We start from the raw sequence: 24,527 nt of genomic DNA on the forward strand, positions 1-24,527 counted from the left end.
TGAAGCTATAGAAGCGTTGTTTCTTGTACTATTGTCTCTTGTGTCTTTAGAGGACTGTTTCACTTTGATGTCCTTTTTCTTCTGTCCTTATTGTGTCTTTCTTTTCTTCTGTTAACTAGATATTCTTTGTTATTCTTTGTTAGCTAGCTAGCTTCTTCCAGGAGAGTCCATAGCAACTGCTTAGCAACTAGTAAACAATTCAGCTAGCTAAGATAACTGTACAATTTTATGAAAAATAGGCTTTGGAAAAAGTAACTATCTTGTTTGTTGCTTGTTTTGTCTCCAGTTCATTCTTGCAGTTTTCGTTTGCTTTTTTCCAATGTATTTCACTCTAAAAACCATGTAAATTTCAATATTTGTAGGAGCTCATTTTTTCAGCAGCTGCTGCTCAATTTGGGATCCGGAATAACAATAAGTATTAAGTGTATAATAAGTAACAGACACATTTCAACATCAACTGTGCAGAGGAGACTGTGAATCAAGCCTTCATGGTCGAATTGCTGCAAAGAAACCCCTACTAAAGGACACCAATAATAAAAAGAGACTTGTTTGGGCCAAGAAACACAAGCAATGGACATTAGACCAGTGGAAATCTGTCCTTTGGTCTGATGAGTCCTAATTTTTGGTTTCAACCGCTATGTCTTTGTGAGACACAGAGTAGGTGAATGCATGATCTCCAGTTGTGTGGTTCCCACCGTGAAGCCTAGAGTAGGAGGTGTGGTGGTGCTTTGCTGGTGACAGTCAGTTATTTATTTACAATTCAAGGCACACTAAACCAGCATGGCTACCACAGCATTCTGCAGCGATACGCCATCCTATCTGGTTCTGGGCATAGTGGGACTATCATTTGTTTTTCAACAGGCTGCAAGGGCTATTTGACCAAGAAGGAGAGTGATGGAGTGCTGCATCAGATGACCTGGCCTCCAACATCACCCAACCTCAACCCAATTGAGATGTTTTGGGATGAGTTGGAACGCAGAGTGAAGGAAAAGCAGCCAACAAGTCCTCAGCATTTGTGGGAACTCCTTCAAGATTGTTGGAAAATAATTCCAGTTGAATCTGGTTGAGAGAATGCTAAGTGTGCAAAGCTGTCATCAAGGAAAAGGGTGGCTACTTTGAAGAATATAAAATAGATTTAGATTTATTTAAGACTTTTTTTGGTTAGTGCATGATTCCTTATGTGTTATTTCATAGCTTGATGTCTTCAATATTATTCTACAATGTAGAAAATAGTAAAAATAAAGAAAAACCCTTGAATGAATAGGTGTCCAAACTTTTGACTGGTACTGTATCTAGAGAATCAAAAATTCCTAGAATGTCATGTTATGGACCTCCATTGATTTTGTTATAATATTTGAGCCATTGAGATAGCATAAGCCTTGGCAAAATGTGTAGAATTACAGGAAATTTGCTTTAAAACATACGATTTTTGTCACTGCGGCCAAGAAGACAGCCTCTAAAACGGCGGCCTACTTGTTCAAGTTTTTATACTGAATAAACAGAAGAATGGCGGTTCCCACAAAGTTTTTCACAATCATCAACCAACCTAACATATTCTTCCAGCCTGCACGATGCCCTCAAGGTGGGGATGTGCAACGATGCTCAAGCTTTCATGCTGCCATTTCAGAGATTGCAGTCAACTCTCACCCTGGGAGTGACAAAAGGTCAGGGGTTGTAATTCAACTCACCCTGCGATCGACCGAAGGTCATGAGAGGGTAGTAGATAACAGTTTATTATTGTGGATAAATACCTTTTTTTTAAAGTAAGTCAGTAACACCCTCCTTTAAAGGAAGATCAGTAATTCAACCACCCTCCTTTAATGGAAGATTGGTAATTCAACCACCCTCCTTTAATGGAAGATCAGTATTCAACCATCCTCCTTTAATGGAAGATCGGTAATTCAACCACCCTCTAATGGAAGATCGGTAATTCAACCACCCTCCTTTAATGGAAGATCGGTAATTCAACCACCCTCCTTTAATGGAAGATCGGTAATTCAACCACCCTCCTTTAATGGAAGATCGGTAATTCAACCACCCTCCTTTAATGGAAGATCGGTAATTCAACCACCCTCCTTTAATGGAAGATTGGTAATTCAACCATCCTCCTTTAATGGAAGATCGGTAATTCAACCATCCTCCTTTAATGGAAGATCGGTAATTCAACCATCCTCCTTTAATGGAAGATCGGTAATTCAACCATCCTCCTTTAATGGAAGATCGGTAATTCAACCACCCTCCTTTAATGGAAGATCGGTAATTCATTGGATCAGTCGTCGGTACTGTGTTTTATACTTTGTACTATACTCATTTATCAAACAAAAGCTAACCTGCGCCTTCCTTCCTGTCTCTCGCTCTGTGCAGCGCTGCGGTGGGAGTGGGTTTCTATGGCAACAGCGAGACCAACGATGGGGTGTACCAGCTGACATACTCCCTGTACAACACCAATCATACCCTGGGAGGGGTCGACAGCCTGGTGGGTAGCACTGCAGACTCAATACTATATTACCTCTACGTTTCCCATTACCTCTACGTTTCCACTACATTATCATACACTACATGACCATACAGCTGATGGCTCCCTGTACAACACTCACAGCCTGGTGGGTCCAGTAGACCCACTACTTTGTCTTTCTCATCCCCCCCACTGTCTGTGTCTACAGTCACAGCCAGCCCCCTCCAACCCCACTGTGTGATGGTCATAATGTCTGCAGTCACAGCCAGCCCCCTCCAACCCCACTGTGTGATGGTCATAATGTCTGCAGTCACAGCCAGCCCCCTCCAACCCCACTGTGTGATGGTCATAATGTCTGCAGTCACAGCCAGCCCCCTCCAACCCCACTGTGTGATGGTCATAATGTCTGCAGTCACAGCCAGCCCCCTCCAACCCCACTGTATGATGGTCATAATGTCTGCAGTCACAGCTAGGTCATGATCCAAGAAACTGTCTCTGTGTGCTGCTTCCAATGTACACTCTGGGAGGCTGGTCCAACCAGACATTGTTCTCGTGGTTTGTACCCACATGAGTCCCAATGTGTTCGTTTTAGCTGCTAGGCATGGAGACCAAGTCCATCAGACACAATGACTGTTGATTGGTGACTGTTGACTGGTGACTTTATCCCTACCTATATATAAACATATCTACTCTACCCCAATTGCCTCATACCCCTGCACATTGACTCGGTACTGGTACCCAGTGTATATAGCCATGTTATCACCTCGTACCCCTGCACATTGACTCGGTACTGGTACCCAGTGTATATAGCCATGTTATCGTTGCACATTGTGTATTTATTCCTTGTGTTTTTCTTTCTCTCTGCATTGTTGGGAAGGGCCCGTAAGTAAGCATTTCACTGTTAGTCTACACCTGTTGTTTACAAAGCATCTGACAAATACAATTAGATTTGATTTGAAAATGCCTCAAATGCTTTTTTTATAGCTTTAGATTCTACAATTATACTGCTGAAAATTGCCCTCTTCTCACCCCCCCCCCCCCCCCCCCCCCCACCCCACCCCAATCCTACTCCCCATCCCCCGGGTGACTGTCTAACTCCCCATGAACAAAGAACCATCCTCCTCCTTCTGTCTCCCTTCATGTGCCCACTACTTTACACTGAGGCCTTTCCTGACTATTTCTATCTCGGTTTCCTCTTTAAGTGCTAAGAAGCACTGATGACACAGAGAGAATCCAGATTTATTTCCCATTCTCTCCAAAGCGTTTTAGTCACTCAGATAATAAGGCTCAGGACTCTACAGGATGTTTCGGCAGTGGGATTTCCGTTCTATTTTCTCTCAGTGCTAAGAAGGATCTGGCCTTGTTTTAACCCAGCCATTTTATAGGCAGTGAATGTTAAATTCATAAATGTTGGGATGTACTGTATGTCCCTTGGGATGTGCAGACCTTAATGGTTGAAAATATAGCCAGATTTCCTTAATCCTGTATTAGATTAAATATTCTGGTTGAGCCGATGCTTTGTCTCCCCAATTTCATGATATCCAATTGGCGAAGGTGGAGAGCCATGCGCCCCCCGAAACACGACCCTGCAAAGCTTCTTGACACACTGCTCGCTTAACCCGGAAGCTATCTACACCACTGTGTCCACACCGTCCAACTGGTGACCGAAGTCAGCTTGCAGGTGCCTGGCCTGCCACGAGTGCCTTAGACCGCTGCGCCACTCTGGAGGCCTGAGCAGATGCTTTTATCCATTAAGAACACCTGCTCTGGGCCTCCCTAGTGGCACAGCGGTTTAAGGCACTGCATCACAGTGCTTGAGGCATCACTACAGACCCAGGTTCTATCGCAGGCTGTGTCACAACCGGCCGTGACCGGGAATCCCATAGGGCGGCGCACAATTGTCCCAGCGTCGTCCAGGTTAGGGGAGGGTCTGGCCGGGGGGGGGACTTAACTCATTGCGCTCTAGCGACTCCTTGTGCTGGACCGGACACCTGCAGGCTGATTTTGGTTGAACAGTGTTTCCTCCGACACTTCCGGGTTAAGCAGGTAGGTGTTAAGAAGCGTGATTTTGGATGGTTGTGTTTCGGAGGACGCATGACTCGACCTTCGCTTCTCCTGAGCCCATTGGAGATTTCAGCGATGAGACAAGATCGCAATTGTGTATCATGAAATTGGAGAGAAAACGGGGGTAAAATCCCGCAAAAAAAGACTGACCAGGTGAAAGCTATGGTCCCTTATTGATGTCACTTGTTAAATCCACTTCAATCAGTGTAGATTAAGGGGAGGAGTCTGGTTAATTAAGGATTTTTAAGCCTTGAGACAATTGAGACATGGATTGTGTATGTGTGCCATTCAGAGGGTGAATGTGCAAGACAAAATATTTATGTGCCTTTGAACGGGGTATGGTAGTGTCATGACATGGGCCTTTCTGGGTATAGATCATGTCTTCCCACTCTCTCCTACACCCAGGTTCTGTTATCTCAGGTTGTAAATTCCTGGCGGAGACTCTCTCCCCCTGGCCATGCAGAAAGAGAGACACAGAGAGAACAAAGGATTTCACATGGCAAACTCATAAATCCCCAAAATGAGAATATGAAACAAAATGTCCGCTTGTGAGAAGGTGGGAATGGTCCGTGGACACTTTCATTTGGTGACCTCAGAAAGGACAGGAAACACACAACTATATCTCTGAATGTGTACAATTCTCAATTATGAAGTTTGCATCTAATTATTGTATAAAATGAATGAGTAAGGATGAAACTATTTGTGAAATTATGTAATATGATGTTAAACCTTTAATGTGAGATTTGTATTCCCTTTAAAGTTTAACCTCTAATTCCTCCCAAACCCGGATCCGGGAGCACCCCCATCAGTAAAAAAGCTGACTAGCATAGCCTAGCATAGCGTCACAAGTAAATACTAGCATCCAAATATCATTAAATCACAAGTCCAAGACACCAGATGAAAGATACACATCTTGTGAATCCAGCCATCATTTCTGATTTTTTAAATGTTTTACAGGGAAGACACTATGTAAATCTATTAGCTAACCACGTTAGCAAAAGACACCACTTTTTTTACTCCACCATTTTTTTACTGCATCAGTAGCTATCACAAATTCGACCAAATAAAGATATAAATAGCCACTAACCAAGAAACAACTTCATCAGATGACAGTCTGATAACATATTTATTGTACGACGAATTAACAGCATAAATAGTTCTTACTTTTTGATGAACTCCCATCAGAATCTTGGGAAAGGTGTCCTTTGTCCAAAAGAATCGTTGCTCGGTTGTAGAATGTCGTCTTCAACGTTGCAATTAGCAGTAAACATTAGCATGTAAGCCAGAGATACCCAACTCCCTAGAACGCCACAAAAATAAATACCCGAAAATCGCAATATACTGACATAAACTGATATAATTCGGTTTAAAATAACAACATTATGATGTCTTTAACACCTATATCGAATAAAAACACAGCCGGATATTTCTAAGAGCTATAACCGAAGGTTCTAGTACGATATGCCAAGGTCCTCCGTGCGTCAGAGCGAAGAGGGAAAAGACCAGACACTTCCTTGCCAAGCTATTTATAACCTTTCAGATCTGCGTAGAGACTCCATTTCAAGTCTCACTATTCGCTAACATCCAGGGGAAGGCGTATGCAGTGCATCTCAACCAATAGAAGACAGGCAGATTTATAAACAGATCTCAGAGCAGCTTGCAGAATTCTGCATTCTCACATCCACATAGGAAAATTGCTCTAAGTCCAGTTCTGTTTCACTCACAGATATAATTCAAACGGTTTTAGAAACTAGAGTGTTTTCTATCCAATAGTAATAATAATATGCATATTGTACGAGCAAGAATTGAGTACGAGGCAGTTTAATTTGGGAACGTAATTATTACAAAGTGCTAACAGCACCCCCTATTGACAAGAAGTTAACTAAGTCATTGGCCCGCCCCCATGAGCACAGACATGATCAGGCTTCATAGAACCGCCTTATCTATTGTTACGAATAAAACCCCCTCCTGAGGAAATCCTCTTCAGACCACACATACCTCGGTGTCAGCTGAGGTGGCACAGGTTTGAGTACCAAGACTGAGCAAACTCACAGCGTGAACTGTGATTGCGAATAGTTATTGAATTCCTAACCATACCACGTGGAGCATTGGCTACACGGTTGGAAATGGTTAAACTCTGAGACTATCGATCCCGACAGAATAAGAGCAAATCTTAGATACTAATTACTAGTCTGCAGCTAGAAATTATGTAAACCTAGGATGCTATTACCGACAACAGCTGAAACATCTGTTCTATGAGAACTCTGAAGTATCCATTCTAACCACGAAAGACTTTGATCTTCAGAAAACCAGAAAGCGAGAAAGAGACGCGGATGAACTGATTCTCCAGCAGACGGACTGACGAGTCCAACAGAGATCACGACCACACCTGGGCGTAAATATATATATTGATTGTAATTATTCCCGAATGAGTGAGCGTTCATGTGCAAAGGATTAGCATTTAAATTAATATAATTATCAACTGTGTGTAGTGATCTCTTTTGTCTTTCTCTCTGTCCACACACACTTCCCTTTGTCCACCAAGCCGTCATATCAGTTTAGCCCACTAGGGAATCTTCCCTATCATTTGTTAGTAACAGATCTACTGTTTGTTGGTGCATTTCTGTGATTAGTTAGTTAGTTAGTAAATAAATGATTAAGACAATTGGTGTATGGATGATTCATAGTAAAGGCTGGGTTTGTGCAGATAACCAACAATTTATGACGTTTGGAATGAGACTAACGTGAGGTAAATAATAATTAGTTAATTGAGTGATCAGACTAATTGATCAGATATGAAAATATCTGAAGTTATATTTGGAAAATTATAACTTTATAATCTGAAGATTTTCCTTGGTGCCCCGACTTCCTAGTTAATTACATTTACATGATTAGTTTAATCACGTAATAATAATTACAGAGAATTGATTTGATAAAATAACAGTCATCACTTTTAATGATGCCAAGGACACGACAGTAGTAGGTGCCAGGCGCACCAGTTTGTGTCAAGAACTGCAATGCTGCTGGGTTTTTCACGCTTAGCAGTTTTCTATCAAGGATGGTCCACCATCCAAAGGACATCCAGCCAACTTGACCCAATTGTGGGAAGCATTGGAGTCAACATGGGCCAGCATCCCTGTGGAACACTTTTGACACCTTCTAGAGTCCTTGCCCCAACAAATTGAGGCTGTTCTGAGGGCAAAGGGGGGCAGGGGGGGGCAACTCAATATTAGGAAGGTGTTCAGTGTAGCCTATGCAGGAATCAAATCCTGCTTCAACCAATTATAGATTGAGCCATGGGAACCACCAAGCTTCTGCTCTCTGGTGGGTCTCTGACCAATATGCCACACTCTCCTGGAGGCTGGATTGATAATGCAGCCTCTGGCTTATTATGAAATGACCATCACATCACCCACTATCCTGCCTCCTTGTCATTTCCCAAAGCAGTGAGGCAGGAAGTGCATCATCATCGTCAGAGAGACAGACGTAGAGACTCCAGATGACTTCTATGTTCGCTGTTGAAGAGCAGGAATGAACTCCCCATCTGTGGTAATGGAATGGATTAGTGTTTCTGTAGCTTACTCTCTGTGTCATAGCTGTTACCTACACAGCTGGGCCCGAAAACAGACAGTCGGTTTACCTGACACAGATTAAGCCTAGTCCAAGACTAAGATGCACTTTTAATGGAGATTGAGCCCAAAGCATGTAGAACCAATATAGCCTAGTTCCTATCTGAGCTGTTAAATAGTTGTGGTCCTCTGATGGTACAAAGGCCTTACTGTGTCTTATAGACAGACGACAGTCTCTTCACAATCAGACTCCACACACACACACACACTCTACAACCCACACACACGTTTTGTTCTTCTATCCTGTTTTCATTCAAAATCCTATTTGCCCTAACTCCTGAACCTAACCACTACCCCCTTTCCCTAATTCAAACCCTAACCCTAATTGTAACACTAAACCTAACCTCAAAATAGCCTTTATCCTCATGGGGATGTGGGAAATGTCACCATGAGGGAGAATTTTCCTTCTTTCACTATCCTTGTGGGTACTTTTGGGGATTTTATGTCCCCACAATCATCCGTGAACCCAGCAAACAAAGACCTTTGATGAGGACCAATGGCCGGGTATCCTGATGTGCTGCTTCGTTGTTAGTCCTCTTTCTGATAACAATGGCTGCTTTGGCTTCTGCCCACTCCTCCTCTGCCACTCCACACTCCTCAGAAGTGGAGCAGATATCTTAGACTAGGAGGTGATGGAAATGTATTATTTTTTTCTTCTATTTTTAACTTTTATTTTATCAGGTAAGTTGACTGAGAACATTCTTATTTACAGCAATGATCTGGGGAATAGTTACATGGGAGAGGAGGGGGGATGAATGAGCCAATTGAAAGCTGGGGATGATTAGGTGGCCATGATAGTATGAGGGGCAGATTTGGAAACACTTAATAGTCACCATCAATGGAAGTTGACTTCATAGTTACAGTCAATGGCTGCTTTTTTACCACAGTCACATCACTTTTCCCAGCTTGTTTGAGTTAGTTCATTAGTTCTGAACCATATGGTTGTGTAGCTCTCTGCCCCCCATGCTGACAACCCTGACTGGGAATCTGAATTAACAATCAGACACACAGTTAGAAGACATTCGTTTCAGGAGGAGAAGACAGAAAAACAGTCTGCTCTTCAAACCGGTAAGGGAATAATGGGAATTTGGACTGCTTGTATAATCTCTAACTGATATCCCATATGAACTCCGCTCTATAAATAAATAGTTTTCTTCTTTGCTGAGTCTTGGAGGAAGGAGATGGTGAATGAAGAGAGGTTTTGGCATCCAACAGTCAGAGCTCTAGCCTGGTCCCAGATCTGTTTGTGTTGTCCTGCCAATTACCATACGAGTTGGAAAGACAGCACAAACAAATGTGGGACCAGGCTATCAGAGCTCTGCCTGTGTGGGTCAGTCAGAGAGAAAGGTTCTATCTAGCCCTGGTTGGGACCTTACCAGTGACATAACTGTAAACATATTTCCCTCAACCAAACACGCTCTCATCGTAATAGGCTTTGTCTGGAAACGATAGAGTTGAAAGATTAGTTATTTGACTCTGTGTGGTGAAAGAAGGATTTACTTGAACTATTTAGAACGTAAGCAACCATGTTCAAAGTATCAAGCTCTTGGAGAGAGGATGTTTGATAATTGTTGAGGGGAAGGAAGAAGGGTTTTGTTTGGGATGGAGTTGACAAGCCAGTGATAAACTGCCTGGTTGGAGGTCTCTGTGCGTCCCAAATGGCACCCTAGCCCCTAAATAGTGCACAAATAGTACTGCACCATAGGGCTCTGCTCAAAGGTAGTGCACTATGTAGGGAATAGGGTGCCATTTTGGATGCAGATTTGTGTGGGATGGCTGGTGACTGACTGACAGAGCTGTTGACTGAGAGCTGGACATGGGCCTGGGTCTGGGCCTATAGACTCCTAGGTTTGGCTCCTGTCCCAGACAAGGGATTTCAGGAGGGCATCCCCACTGGCTGCTACAGCCTTGGCATCCTTACCCATGCTGTGCTGCGTCTAGAACACGAACATCAGGATGGTACTATAAAGCATCAGAGACCTAAGAAGTAGATATTCTACCCTACAGTATCTGCAGATCTAACAGTAAGGTTAAGGGTTATCTTAAGGTAATGTGATATGAAGTGGTTAAGTTTAGGGTAAAGGTCTGGATATGAAAGTGCATAGTTGTTGTGTTAGACTTGGAGGAGTAAGAACACAGATGTAATAGGACTAATAAGCAACACTGACTTCCCTGTTCAGACATGGGCGTTGCAGTGTGTTTTCAGTGAAGTGAAGCTGCTAGCATCAGGCAAAAGGTTGCTTATTTTTGCTAAGCCACTTTCTCTTTCCTTCCTCTCCTCCACTCCCTTTCAATGTCTTATGCCAGGTATTCCCAAACTGGGGTACGCCAAATAAAAATGTGATACACGATACACATTAAAAAATTACATTTTTTTTGAAACCGTACATTTATATTTTCCAATGGGGCTATACAGTTGTGTGAGGTTGTTTTCTAGCCTCATTTCACTGACAAAAATAAAATGAAACCATCTAGTGTTCAGCGAAATAACAACAAAATGTCAAATAATTAACATCCAATCAAATTAACCGTTACTCTCTCGTGGGAATTCCACTAACGGTCCGTATGTAACCAAACGTAGCTGCTGCTCATTCGCTTACCTGGGAAAACACCGAACAACGGACAGGGACGTTGGACCATCGAAGAGGCGCAAGTATGATGAGATCTACATTGATTTGGGGTTCACTTATATTGGGAGTAGTGCCTTTCCTCAGCCACAGTGTGTTAAATTTGCAAAAGTACTATCTCACAACTCGATGAAACCTTCACTCTTGCGCAGACATTTTGAAACAAAACATGGCATTTTGAAAAATACGCCACGGGAGTTTTTTGAGCGAGAATTAAGTCGACTTTTGAGTAGTAAGATATGTATAAAAGCAACAGATACCATTAATAAGAAGGGGCTAGAAGCCTCTTCTATGGTGAGCTACCAAGTGGCTCGGACAGGCAAGCCCCATACTATTGTGGAGGACTTAATTCTTCCTGCTGTCACGGATATGGCTGGGACAATGCTGGTGGAGAAGGCCAAAAATCTATATAGGCAATGTCTTCATCAAACAACACTGTTTCTCGACGCGTAAGTAACATGGCAGGAGATGTTTTGAAACAATTACTGCTTCGCATACAAGCCAGTGAATTATATGCCTTACAGCTGGATGATTCAACAGACGTGGCGGGCCTGGCACAGCTCCTGGTATATGTCCGTTACGTTTATGGGGGGGGGGGGTCAATTAAGGAAGACATCCTCTTCTGCAAACCACTGGAAACCAGGACAACAGGAGAGGATATTCTTAAAGTACTGGACAGCTATGTGACAGCAATTGGACTTTGGTGGTCAAGATGTGTTGGTATCTGTACTGATGGTGCAAACAGGGAGACATAGTGAAGGGGTAACACACGTGCAAGCAATTGCTCCCGATGCCACTTGGGTACACTGTAGCATCCACCGAGAGGCTCTTGCTGCCAAGGGAATGCCCGACAGCTTGAAAGACGTTTTGGACACTACAATGACAATGGTTAACTTTGTTAAAGCAAGGCCTGTGAACTCTTGTGTATTTTCTGCACTGCAATGATATGGGCAGCGACCATCTAACGCTTTTACAACATAGGGAAGTGTGCTGGTTATCAAGGGGCAAAGTATTGACAAGTTTTTTAAAATTGAGAGACAAGCTTAAAGTTTTCTTTACTGACCATCATTTTCACTTGTCTGACCGTCTGGGTGATGTTTTTTCTCTCGCCTGAATGATCTGAATCTAGGATTACAGGGACTCTCGCAACTATATTCAATGTGCGGGACAAAATTGAGGCAATGATTAAGAAGGTGGAGCTCTTCTCTGTTTGCATTAACATGGACAAGGACAACACACAGGTCTTTCCATCATTGTATGAATTTCTGTGTGCAAAGAACTCAAGTTTACGGACAATGTCAAATGTGATATCGCGAAGCACCTGAGTGAGTTGGGTGCGCAATTACGCAGGTACTTTCCCGAAGCAGATGAGACAAACAACTGGATTCATTATCCCTTTCATGCCCTGCCTCCAGTCCACTTACCGATATCTGAACAAGAGAGCCTCATTGAAATTGCAACAAGCGGTTCTGTGAAAATTGAATTTAATCAGAAGCCACTGCCAGATTTCTGGATTGCGCTCAGAGTATCCTGCCTTGGAAAATCGCGCTGTTTAGACACTGATGCCCTTTGCAACCATGTACCTATGTGAGAGTGGATTCTCTGTCCTCACTAGCATATAAACTAAATACAGGCACAGACTGTGTGTGGGAAATTATTTAAGACAGACTCTCTCCAATACAACCCAACATTGCAGAGTTATGTGCATCCTTTCAAGCACACACTTCTCATTAACCTGTGGTGAGTTATTCACAATTTTCGATGAACAAATAAGGTTTTATATATAAGATGGTTAAATACAGAGCAAAATTATTGATTATTTTTATATTATTATTTGTGCCCTTGTCCTTTAAGAGCTCTTTGTCACTTTCCACTAGCCGGGTTGTGACAAAAACTCATACTCATTCTTATGTTTAATAAATGTATCTGTGGCAGGCTTACAATGATGGCAAAAACAACATTTGAGAGTGCGCTAACCCTGGTGCACAGCTGGAGGTTGAATGTTTGAAGGGGTACGGGACTATAAAAAGTTTGGGAACCACTGTCTTATGCCATCTGGGCTGTTTGTGGAATTCAGACCTTCAAATGCTTTCAAATCGTTTCCCACAATATCCATCATAAACAACCATTCTGTGCATTACTCTCCTAACCACCTTTCTATGTCTGTCAATCATCTTCTCAATGGCATACAGTATATTCTGTCACTTTCATGTTCTCTTTTCCTCCGAACCCAACAAACCAAAATGTCTCTTAACCCTTCTCTCAAGACATAATATATATTTTGGGGTGTAAAACATCAGCTGTGGTTACCATCACATTAAACTGGTAAAAAAAAGTGGAATATATTCATGAAGAGGTTTTTCAAGATTTTATTACCCAAAATTAACCAGCGGAGAAGGAATCTATCTTTGGGAGACAGAACGGCTACAGCACTTTAGAGCCATGTTTCATTTCACGCCTGACCTCATCCATTCTGAGCTCATCCATTCAAATGTAATTGAAGGAACCCTCCTCTCCTCCTCACCATTGAGCTGAGACAATCAGTTTGAGTAAGAGCCCGGTGTCGTGTCTTTGCTATGGATTAAGTGTTATATGACATGCTATTTTATCAAATAAATTCTCTGTAATTAATAACCCGGCCTCCCGGGTGGTGCAGTGGTCTAGGGCACTGCATCGCAGTGCTAGCTGCAACACCAGAGTCTCTGGGTTCACGCCCAGGCTGGGCTGGGTTCGCGCCCAGGCTCTGTCGCAGCCGGCCGCGACCGGGAGGTCCGTGGGGCGACACACAATTGGCATAGCGTCGTCCGGGTTAGGGAGGGTTTGGCCGGTAGGGATATCCTTGTCTCAGTATGTAAAATGTAATAAAATGTATGCACTCTACTGTAAGTCGCTCTACTGTAAGTCGCTCTGGATAAGAGCGTCTGCTAAATGACTAAAATGAAAAAAATGAAATGAAAATAATATTGCCTGATTAAACTAATCATGTACATGTAATTAACTAGGAAGTCGGAGCACCACGGAAAAATGTTTATATAGCTGTTGTCTTCTGAATAAACTCTTAAAGATCTGGTAATCTTTTATATCAATAGCAGTCAATTAGCAATCGTCACCTTATTCAGTCTCATCTGAACGTCGTAAAATTCTTGGTCATCTTCACAAACCCTGGCTAACAAGTTGAATCATCAATACAACATTTTGTTTAATTATTTATTTAATAAATACCTAAATAATCACACAGAATTACATATACACAGGATGGATCATACATTGATTAATAATTATGTCATACAAGTAAACGTCCCTTGTGGACGGAACCGATATGATGGCTGGTTACACAAAGAAAGGGAGTTGGGTTTGAATGAAAGCACGGGAAGAATGAGGAACAAAAGGATCGGGTCTCTATCAGACCTTATAAAGCTAGGCTATCGGAAATACAGAATCTTATGCATTTTAAATAACTGCCCATTTGGAAAAGGAAAATGCAATAAATATTTACTCTGGGTTGCCCAGCAGAGATCTCCCTTGTCCTTTGAGGAATAGGTATTGTGGTAGAACGGATACGTTGTAGTACCATCGTCGTGTGGTTGAACGAATACTTTGTGTACCCTGTCTTTCTAAAGAGATTGTCCGTCCTTTCCTAGCCCAAGTTTACAGCTGCTGCTGCTAACTCGATGTCTAGGATGTATCACTTCTTTAGTGAATAAGAGTTCAAAGTTCATATCAAGTTGCCATACTATAAGCTCATGCTATACTCTGGCTGGTATAGTCACATTCATCCTTCCAGCGTGGCGATCATCACCTCCACATTGAAATTCGCCCCCTTAACCTCATGTCATCGGGAACACAATGTTTATTTCGTTAGGTTGTAGTCATTCAACCATTCGCATCCAGAGCTCACGCTGAGGTTGGCTTAGTTCTGTAGTTGATATTAGCCCTTTTAAACATATGAACAGCAGTCCTCACGTCATCGAGAACACAAGAGGTTGACTTTTGTCAATGGCCTTTTGTAGTGGGGGAGAGAAGGGCCTGCTTCATATTTCACAACAAATGCCTGTTCACTTGGGCAGGGCCACTGAGTGAGCATAGTTCACTTATGAAAACAATTCTCTCATTTAGAAGCTAAAATTACATTTAAACTTTTCACAAATAGTTTCATATTTAAACATTTAAATTGCACAACAATTATATATGAATCTGATAACTAGAATGTGTAGACTTTCCAAGATACAGTTTGTCGTCTTATCATCAGTAATAATGTCTCAGATGACAACTGATCTGACATCATATTCTTTAAGTACCAACGGATACTTCCAACTGGTTGGATTACCTAAAGATTGTTCTTCCCCAACCTTTTGATGTTACAATACTCTCTCTGTGTTAACAAAAGGGCTTCCCAAGAGTCCATTCTGTAGAGTGGAGAGAAAAATGGGGACAGGTATTTATGGGGGGGGTCATAAACCTTGCCAACAGGGCACCGTCATGACACAGGAAAAGAAGAATTATGCATCTTGTATCTCAAACTAGATCTCAAGCTGAAATATAATAATACCGCCATAGTACAGTGGCTAAAGTGATGCTCCACATGGTACTGTCCTAATCAGTGTACAGTAGGCCACATGGTACTGTCCTAATCAGTGTACAGTAGGCCACATGGTACTGTCCTAATCAGTGTACAGTAGGCCACATGGTACTGTCCTAATCAGTGTACAGTAGGCCTCATGGTACTGTCCTGATCAGTGTACAGTACGCCTCATGGTACTGTCCTGATCAGTGTACAGTAGGCCTCATGGTACTGTCCTGATCAGTGTACAGTAGGCCTCATGGTACTGTCCTAATCCGTGTACAGTAGGCCTCATGGTACTGTCCTGGTCCGTGTACAGTAGGCCTCATGGTACTGTCCTAATCAGTGTACAGTAGGCCTCATGGTACTGTCCTAATCAGTGTACAGTAGGTCTCATGGTACTGTCCTAATCGGTGTACAGTAGGTCTCATGGTACTGTCCTGATCGGTGTACAGTAGGTCTCATGGTACTGTCCTGATCGGTGTACAGTAGGTCTCATGGTACTGTCCTAATCAGTGTACAGTAGGTCTCATGGTACTGTCCTGATCAGTGTACAGTAGGCCTCATGGTACTGTCCTGATCAGTGTACAGTAGGCCTCATGGTACTGTCCTGATCAGTGTACAGTAGGTCTCATGGTACTGTCCTGATCAGTGTACAGTAGGCCTCATGGTACTGTCCTGATCAGTGTACAGTAGGCCTCATGGTACTGTCATAATCAGTGTACAGTAGGCCTCATGGTACTGTCCTAATCAGTGTACAGTAGGCCTCATGGTACTGTCCTAATCAGTGTACAGTAGGCCTCATGGTACTGTCCTGATCAGTGTACAGTAGGCCTCATGGTACTGTCCTGATCAGTGTACAGTAGGTATCATGGTACTGTCCTGATCAGTGTACAGTAGGCCTCATGGTACTGTCCTAATCAGTGTAGCATAATGTATCTGCCAATGTCACCTTAACTCCCTGAACCAACCTTCTGACCAGCTTTATCTTCTTCCCGTGGGTACTCTTCGCTTTCTTTTTTCTCTCTTTCTCTCACTTTCTTTCTTTCTTTCCTTTCTATCTTTCCCTCCTTTTATCCATCTCTTACTTTCTTTCCTTCTTTTACTCTCACACACTATTTATTTCTGTCTCTCTCTCCCTTTCTGTCTCTCTCTCAATCTTAATTCCCTTAATTTCTTAATTCCTCTCGTTCTTTCTCTCTACCCCCCATAGCCAAAGGCAGTAGTGAGTGAGGACTCCACACACAGTGAATACCAAACTACCTCATTACTTCCACCCGGCAGTCCCCCAGAACCAAACGACAGCGCTGTCCCCTCCTCCACAAACACAAGCAATATGAGTGGTCGGTACTCCCACTGAATGCCAAGTACCTAGGGCTGAATGGAAGCATTTATTGCCCTTTTTAATGATCAAATACCAGGATGTCGCTGTCTCAAAGCCTTTCCCAGTCAACAACCCTGGAAGCATGTTGTAATTAAGTGGGGAGTGAAGTGGTAGTGTAATCATGCTCCACATTTGGGCTGTGTCCCAACTGGCACCAGATGTGCGCTACTTTACATAAATAGTCAGAAATAGTGGTCTATATAGGAAATAGGGTGCCATTTTGGATGCAGTCTTGGTACCCCTTTAATCTTATGTGTGTTTGGCCAATTTGGTGTAAATAAAAGTGTTACAGAAAAATGTGAGTAGCAGGAAGTTTATAATTCTCTTGGTTGTTTATGTGTGTTTCAAGGAGGGTGCTGCCCTGGTTGCTAGACCTCATTTGCAGCAGTATGATTACGCATGATTGTGCTGTGTTTTTGCCCATTGAAGGCCATTCAAAAATCCTATAAAAGTTACAAAACTACAAGGCTACTTCCTGGAAAATGCTGTGTCACTTCCATAGTGTATTAGACCTCTAGAACTGAGAACTTCATTGTCAAGCCTGCCCTGTAATATTCACATAAATCCCCTATGGGTCCTGGTCAAAAGTAGTGCACTAAATAGAGAATAGGGTGTCATTTGGGACAGAACTTAACTCTTGCTAATCATATGTAAATGAACTGAGTATTCTGTGTGTACTGACACCTCTCTTCCTCTCCCCCTCTTCTCCTCTCCCCCTTTCCTCTCCCTCTCTTCCTCCTCTCTCCCTTTCCTCTGCCTCTCTTCCTCCTCTCCCCCTCTTCTCCTCTCCCCCTTTCCTCTCCTCTCTTCCTCCTCTCCCCCTCTTCTCCTCTCCCCCTTTTCTCTTCTCCTCTCCCCCTCTTCGCCTATCCCCTTCTTCTCCTCTCCCCCTTTCCTCCTCTCCATCTCTCCTCCTCCTCCTCCAGGTGACGGGCACCATGGGTAGCATGGAGAGTGGTCTGAAGCAGCACCTGGCGAGGTTGGATGAGATCTTCGCCACGCGGGGAGACTACGTACAGACCCTGCACTTCATGCAGCAGATGGCTGACAACGTCATCAAACAGCTGTTGGGCCTGCCTGACTGGGACATGACTAAAGTAGATTTGGCCGCTATCGCAGACCAGATCACATACATAGAGTACTACAGGTATAGATAACCAGACCAGACCACATACGTAGAGTACTACATGTATAGATAACCAGACCACATACGTAGAGTACTACATGTAAAGATAACCAGACCAGACCACATACGTAGAGTACTACAGGTATAGATAACCAGACCAGACCACATACGTAGAGTACTACATGTATAGATAACCAGACCAGACCACATACGTAGAGTACTACATGTATAGATAACCAGACCACATACGTAGAGTACTTCATGTATAGATAACCAGACCACATACGTAGAGTACTACAGGTATAGATAACCAGACCAGACCACATACGTAGAGTACTACATGTATAGATAACCAGCCCAGACCACATACATAGAGTACTACAGGTATAGATAACCAGACCACATACGTAGAGTACTACATGTATAGATAACCAGCCCAGACCACATACATAGAGTACTACAGGTATAGATAACCAGCCCAGACCACATACATAGAGTACTACATGTATAGATAACCAGCCCAGACCACATACGTAGAGTACTACATGTATAGATAACCAGACCACATACGTAGAGTACTTCATGTATAGATAACCAGACCACATACGTAGAGTACTACAGGTATAGATAACCAGACCAGACCACATACGTAGAGTACTTCATGTATAGATAACCAGACCAGACCACATACATAGAGTACTACAGGTATAGATAACCAGACCAGACCACATACGTAGAGTACTACATGTATAGATAACCAGACCAGACCACATACGTAGAGTACTTCATGTATAGATAACCAGACCAGACCACATACATAGAGTACTACATGTATAGATAACCAGACCAGACCACATACATAGAGTACTACATGTATAGATAACCAGACCAGACCACATACATAGAGTACTACAGGTATAGATAACCAGACCAGACCACATACGTAGAGTACTACATGTATAGATAACCAGACCAGACCACATACGTAGAGTACTACATGTATAGATAACCAGACCACATACGTAGAGTACTACATGTAAAGATAACCAGACCACATACGTAGAGTACTACATGTATAGATAACCAGACCAGACCACATACATAGAGTACTACAGGTATAGATAACCAGACCAGACCACATACGTAGAGTACTTCATGTATAGATAACCAGACCAGACCACATACGTAGAGTACTTCATGTATAGATAACCAGACCAGACCACATACGTAGAGTACTTCATGTATAGATAACCAGACCACATACGTAGAGTACTACATGTATAGATAACCAGACCAGACCACATACGTAGAGTACTACAGGTATAGATAACCAGACCAGACCACATACGTAGAGTACTACAGGTATAGATAACCAGACCAGACCACATACGTAGAGTACTACAGGTATAGATAACCAGACCAGACCACATACGTAGAGTACTACATGTATAGATAACCAGACCAGACCACATACGTAGAGTACTACATGTATAGATAACCAGACCACATACGTAGAGTACTTCATGTATAGATAACCAGACCACATACGTAGAGTACTACAGGTATAGATAACCAGACCAGACCACATACGTAGAGTACTTCATGTATAGATAACCAGACCAGACCACATACATAGAGTACTACAGGTATAGATAACCAGACCAGACCACATACGTAGAGTACTACATGTATAGATAACCAGACCAGACCACATACGTAGAGTACTTCATGTATAGATAACCAGACCAGACCACATACGTAGAGTACTACATGTATAGATAACCAGACCACATACGTAGAGTACTACATGTAAAGATAACCAGACCACATACGTAGAGTACTACATGTATAGATAACCAGACCAGACCACATACGTAGAGTACTACATGTATAGATAACCAGACCAGACCACATACATAGAGTACTACAGGTATAGATAACCAGACCAGACCACATACGTGGAGTACTACAGGTATAGATAACCAGACCAGACCACATACATAGAGTACTACAGGTATAGATAACCAGACCAAACCACATACATAGAGTACTACATGTAAAGATGACCAGACCAGACCGCATATAGACCAGGGCCTGGTTTCCCAAAAGCATCTGCAGGCTAAGTTCATCGTTAGAACCTTTGCAGGAGCATCGTTAAATCTCCTAGCTGTTTCCCAAAGCCATCGCTACTAAAGTTACACTTGAAAATTGTCATTACTTAACGCCTCAGGCCACTCGTAGAACAGCTAAGTCTGACGTTAATGCTTTTTTGCCCTCCGGTGTGACTTTATAGACAGAAGATCTCCACTAAACACAAAATCAAGATGTTTATCTATCTTGCTGTGACCGCTGATAACTTCAGAACGAATGTGACTAGGAATGTATTTGCAATTGTTACAAACAAGCTAAGGATAAAAATATACTTTAATTGAAAACCGAGATGACTGCATAAACAGCCTACAGTATAGCCTAGATAAGTCTATATCATTCAATAATATTGAAATCTATTTAATTTTCATTCAATTGTAAGCGGCTGTCGGTAATTTTTGCCTCAATATATTTAATGATGTGTAACAACACATGCGCAGTGTGAGGGCAGTGTGAGGGCAGTGTGAGGGCAGTGTGAGGGCAGTGTGAGGGCAGTGTGTGTGTGAGAGAGGTATTGTAATGAATGGCTACCTCTCATTCAGTAAGATACACTACATGACCAAAAGTATATGGAAACCTGTTCGTCGAACATCTCATTCCAATATCATGGGCATTAATATTGAGTTGGTCCCCCCGTTGCTGCTATAATGGCCTCCACTCTCCTGGGAAGGCTTTCCAATAGATGTTGGAGCATTGTTGCTGGGACTTGCTTCCATTCAGCCACGAGCATTAGTGAGGTCGGGCATGGATGTTGGGTAATTAGGCCTGGCTCACAGTTGGCGTTCCTATTCATCCCAAAGGTGTTCGATGGAGTTGAGGTCAGGGCTCTGTGTAGGCCAGTCATTGTCATGCTGAAACAGGAAAGGGCCTTCCCCAAACTGCTGCCACAAAGTTGGAAGTACAGAATCATCTAGAATGTCATTGTATGCTGTAACGTTAAGATTTCCCTTCACTGGAACCAAAGGGCTTTGCCCGAACCATGAAAAACAGCCCCATTATTCCTCCTCCACCAAACTTTACAGTTGGCACTATTTTTATTTTTTATTTCACCTTTATTTAACCAGGTAGGCTAGTTGAGAACAAGTTCTCATTTGCAACTGCGACCTGGCCAAGATAAAGCATAGCAGTGTGAACAGACAACAACACAGAGTTACACATGGAGTAAACAATAAACAAGTCAATAACATAGTAGGGGAAAAAAAAGAGAATCTATATACAATGTGTGCAAAAGGCATGAGGAGGTAGGCAATAAATAGGCCATAGGAGCGAATAATTACAATTTAGCAGATTAACACTGGGGTGATAAATCATCAGATGATCATGTGCAAATAGAGTTACTGGTGTGCAAAAGAGCAGAAAAGTAAATAAATAAAAACTGTATGGGGATGAGGTAGGTAAATTGGGTGGGCTATATACCGATGGACTATGTACAGCTGCAGCGATCGGTTAGCTGCTCAGATAGCAGATGTTTAAAGTTGTTGAGGGAGATAAAAGTCTCCAACTTCAGAGATTTTTGCAATTCGTTCCAGTCGCAGGCAGCAGAGAACTGGAAGGAGAGGCGGCCAAATGAGGTTTTGGCTTTAGGGATGATCAGTGAGATACACCTGCTGGAGCGCGTGCTACGGGTGGGTGTTGCCATCGTGACCAGTGAACTGAGATAAGGCGGCGCTTTACCTAGCATAGCCTTGTAGATGACCTGGAGCCAGTGGGTCTGACGACGAACATGCAGCGAGGGCCAGCCGACTAGAGCATACAGGTCGCAGTGGTGGGTGGTATAAGGTGCTTTAGTAACAAAACGGATGGGACTGTGATAAACTGCATCCAGTTTGCTGAGTAGAGTATTGGAAGCTATTTTGTAGATGACATCGCCGAAGTCGAGGATCGGTAGGATAGTTAGTTTTACTAGGGTAAGTTTGGCGGCGTGAGTGAAGGAGGCTTTGTTGCGAAATAGAAAGCCGACTCTCGATTTGATTTTGGATTGGAGATGTTTGATATGAGTCTGGAAGGAGAGTTTGCAGTCTAGCCAGACACCTAGGTACTTATAGATGTCCACATATTCTAGGTCGGAACCATCCAGGGTGGTGATGCTAGTCGGGCGTGCGGGTGCAGGCAGCGACCGGTTGAAAAGCATGCATTTGGTTTTACTAGCATTTAAGAGCAGTTGGAGGCCACGGAAGGAGTGTTGTATGGCTATGCATTCGGGCAGGTAGCATTCTCCTGTCATCCTCCAAACCCAGATTCGTCCGTTGAACTGTAAGATGGTGAAGTTCTATTCTTCTGATTCTATCAATTCTATCCTCCTGATTCCTCCTTACAAGCAAAAATTAAAGCAGGAAGCACCAGTGACTTGGTCTATAAAAAATTGGTCAGATGAAGCAGATGCTAAACTACAGGACTGTTTTGCTATCACAGACTGGAACATGTTCCGGGATTCTTCCGATGGCATTGAGGAGTACACCACATCAGTCACTGACTTTATCAATAAGTGCATCGAGGATGTCGTCCCCGTAGTGACTGTGCGTACATACCTCAACCAGAAGCCATGGATTACAGGCAACATTCGCACTGAGCTAAAGGTGAGAGCTGCCGCTTTCAAGGTGCGGGACTCTAACCCGGAAGCTTATAAGAAATCCTGCTATGCCCTCCGACAAACCATCAAACAGGCAAAGCGTCAATACAGGGCTAAGATTGAATCGTACTACACCGGCTCCGATGCTCGTCTTATGTGGCAGGGCTTGCAAACTTTTTTCAGACTACAAAGGGAAGCACAGCCGCAAGCTGCCCAGTGACACTAGCCTACCACACAAGCTAAATCACTTCAATGCTCGCTTCGAGGCAAGCAACATTGAGGCATGCATGAGAGCATCAGCTGTTCCGGACGACTGTATGATCACGCTCTCCGTAGCCGACGTGAGTAAGACCTTTAAACAGGTCAACATTCACAAAAATGGGGGCCAGACGGATTACCAGGATGTGCTGACCAACTGGCAGGTGTCTTCACTGACATTTTCAACATGTCCATGATTGAGTCTGTAACACCAACATGTTTCAAGCAGACCACCATAGTCCCTGTGCCCAAGAAGACGAAGGCAACGTGCCTAAAGGACTACAGACCCGCAGCACTCACGTCTGTAGCCATGAAGTGCTTTGAAAGGCTGGTAATGGCTCACATCAACACCATTATCCCAGAAAACCTAGACCCACTCCAATTTGCATACCGCCCAAACAGATCCACAGATGATGCAATCGCTATTGCACTCCACACTGCCCTTTCCCACCTGGACAAAAGGAACACCTACTGTATGTGAGAATGCTATTCATTGACTACAGCTCAGCGTTCAACACAATAGTACCCTCAAAGCTCCTCACTAAGCTAAGGATCCTGGGACTAAACACCTCCCTCTGCAACTGGATCCTGGACTTCCTGACGGGCCACCCCCAGGTGGTGAGGGTAGGTAGCAACACTTCTGCCACGCTGATCCTCAACACTGGAGCCCCCCAGTGGTGCGTGCTCAGTCCCCTCCTGTACTCCCTGTTCACCCACGACCGCATGGCCAGGCACGACTCCAGCACCATCATTAAGTTTGCAGACGACAAAACAGTGGTAGGCCTGATCACCGAAAATGACGAGACAGCCTATAGGGATGAGGTCAGAGACCAGGCTGGGTGGTGCCAGAATAACAACTTATCCCTCAACGTAACCAAGACTAAGGAGATGATTGTGGACTACAGGAAAAGGAGGACCGAGCACGCCCCCATTCTCATCGACGGGGCTGTAGTGGGGCAGGTTGAGAGCTTCAAGTTCCTTGGTGTCCACATCAACAAACTAGAATGGTCCAAACACACCAAGACAGTCGTGAAGAGAGCACGACAAAGTCTATTCCCCCTCAGGAAACTAAAAAGATTTGGCATTGGTCCTGAGATCCTCAAAAGGTTCTACAGCTGCAACATTGAGAGCATCCTGACTGGTTGCATCACTGCCTGGTACGGCAATTGCTCGGCCTCCGACCGCAAGGCACTACAGAGGGTAGTGCGTATGGTCCAGTACATCACTGGGGCTAAGCTGCCTCAGGACCTCTACACCAGGCGGTGTCAGAGGAAGGCCCTAAAAATTGTCAAAGACCTCAGCCACCCCAGTCATAGACTGTTCTCTCTACTACCGCATGGCAAGCGGTACCGGAGTGCCAAGTCTAGGACAAAACGGCTTCTCAACACTTTTTACGCCCAAGCCATAAGACTCCTGAACAGGTAATCAAATGGCTACCCGGACTATTTGCATTTTGTGCTCCCCCCCAACCCCTCTTTTACGCTGCTGCTACTCTCTGTTTATCATATATGCGTAGTCACTTTAACGATACATTCATGTACATACTACCTCATTTTGCCCGACCAACCAGTGCCCCCGCACATTGGCTAACCGGGCTATCTGCATTGTGTCCCACCCACCAACCCCTCTTTTACGCTACTGCTACTCTCTGTTTATCATATATGCATAGTCACTTTAACCATATCTACATGTACATACTACCTCAA

The 24,527-nt window shown here is 43.5% G+C and overlaps 1 protein-coding gene across 1 annotated transcript in view; it reads left to right on the forward strand.

Annotated features, from left to right (window-relative positions):
- Window positions 1-24,527, forward strand: part of ttyh2 (tweety family member 2) — a 106,460-nt gene that overhangs the window by 49,247 nt on the left and 32,686 nt on the right. Inside the window, exons 3-4 of the mRNA XM_038990656.1 lie at window positions 2,365-2,476; window positions 17,647-17,867. Coding sequence (XP_038846584.1) covers window positions 2,365-2,476; window positions 17,647-17,867 — 333 coding nt within the window. The remainder of the gene's footprint in view (window positions 1-2,364; window positions 2,477-17,646; window positions 17,868-24,527) is intronic.

Source organism: Salvelinus namaycush, chromosome 4 (genome assembly GCF_016432855.1).
Source record: "Salvelinus namaycush isolate Seneca chromosome 4, SaNama_1.0, whole genome shotgun sequence".
In the NCBI taxonomy this organism is placed as follows: domain Eukaryota; kingdom Metazoa; phylum Chordata; class Actinopteri; order Salmoniformes; family Salmonidae; genus Salvelinus; species Salvelinus namaycush.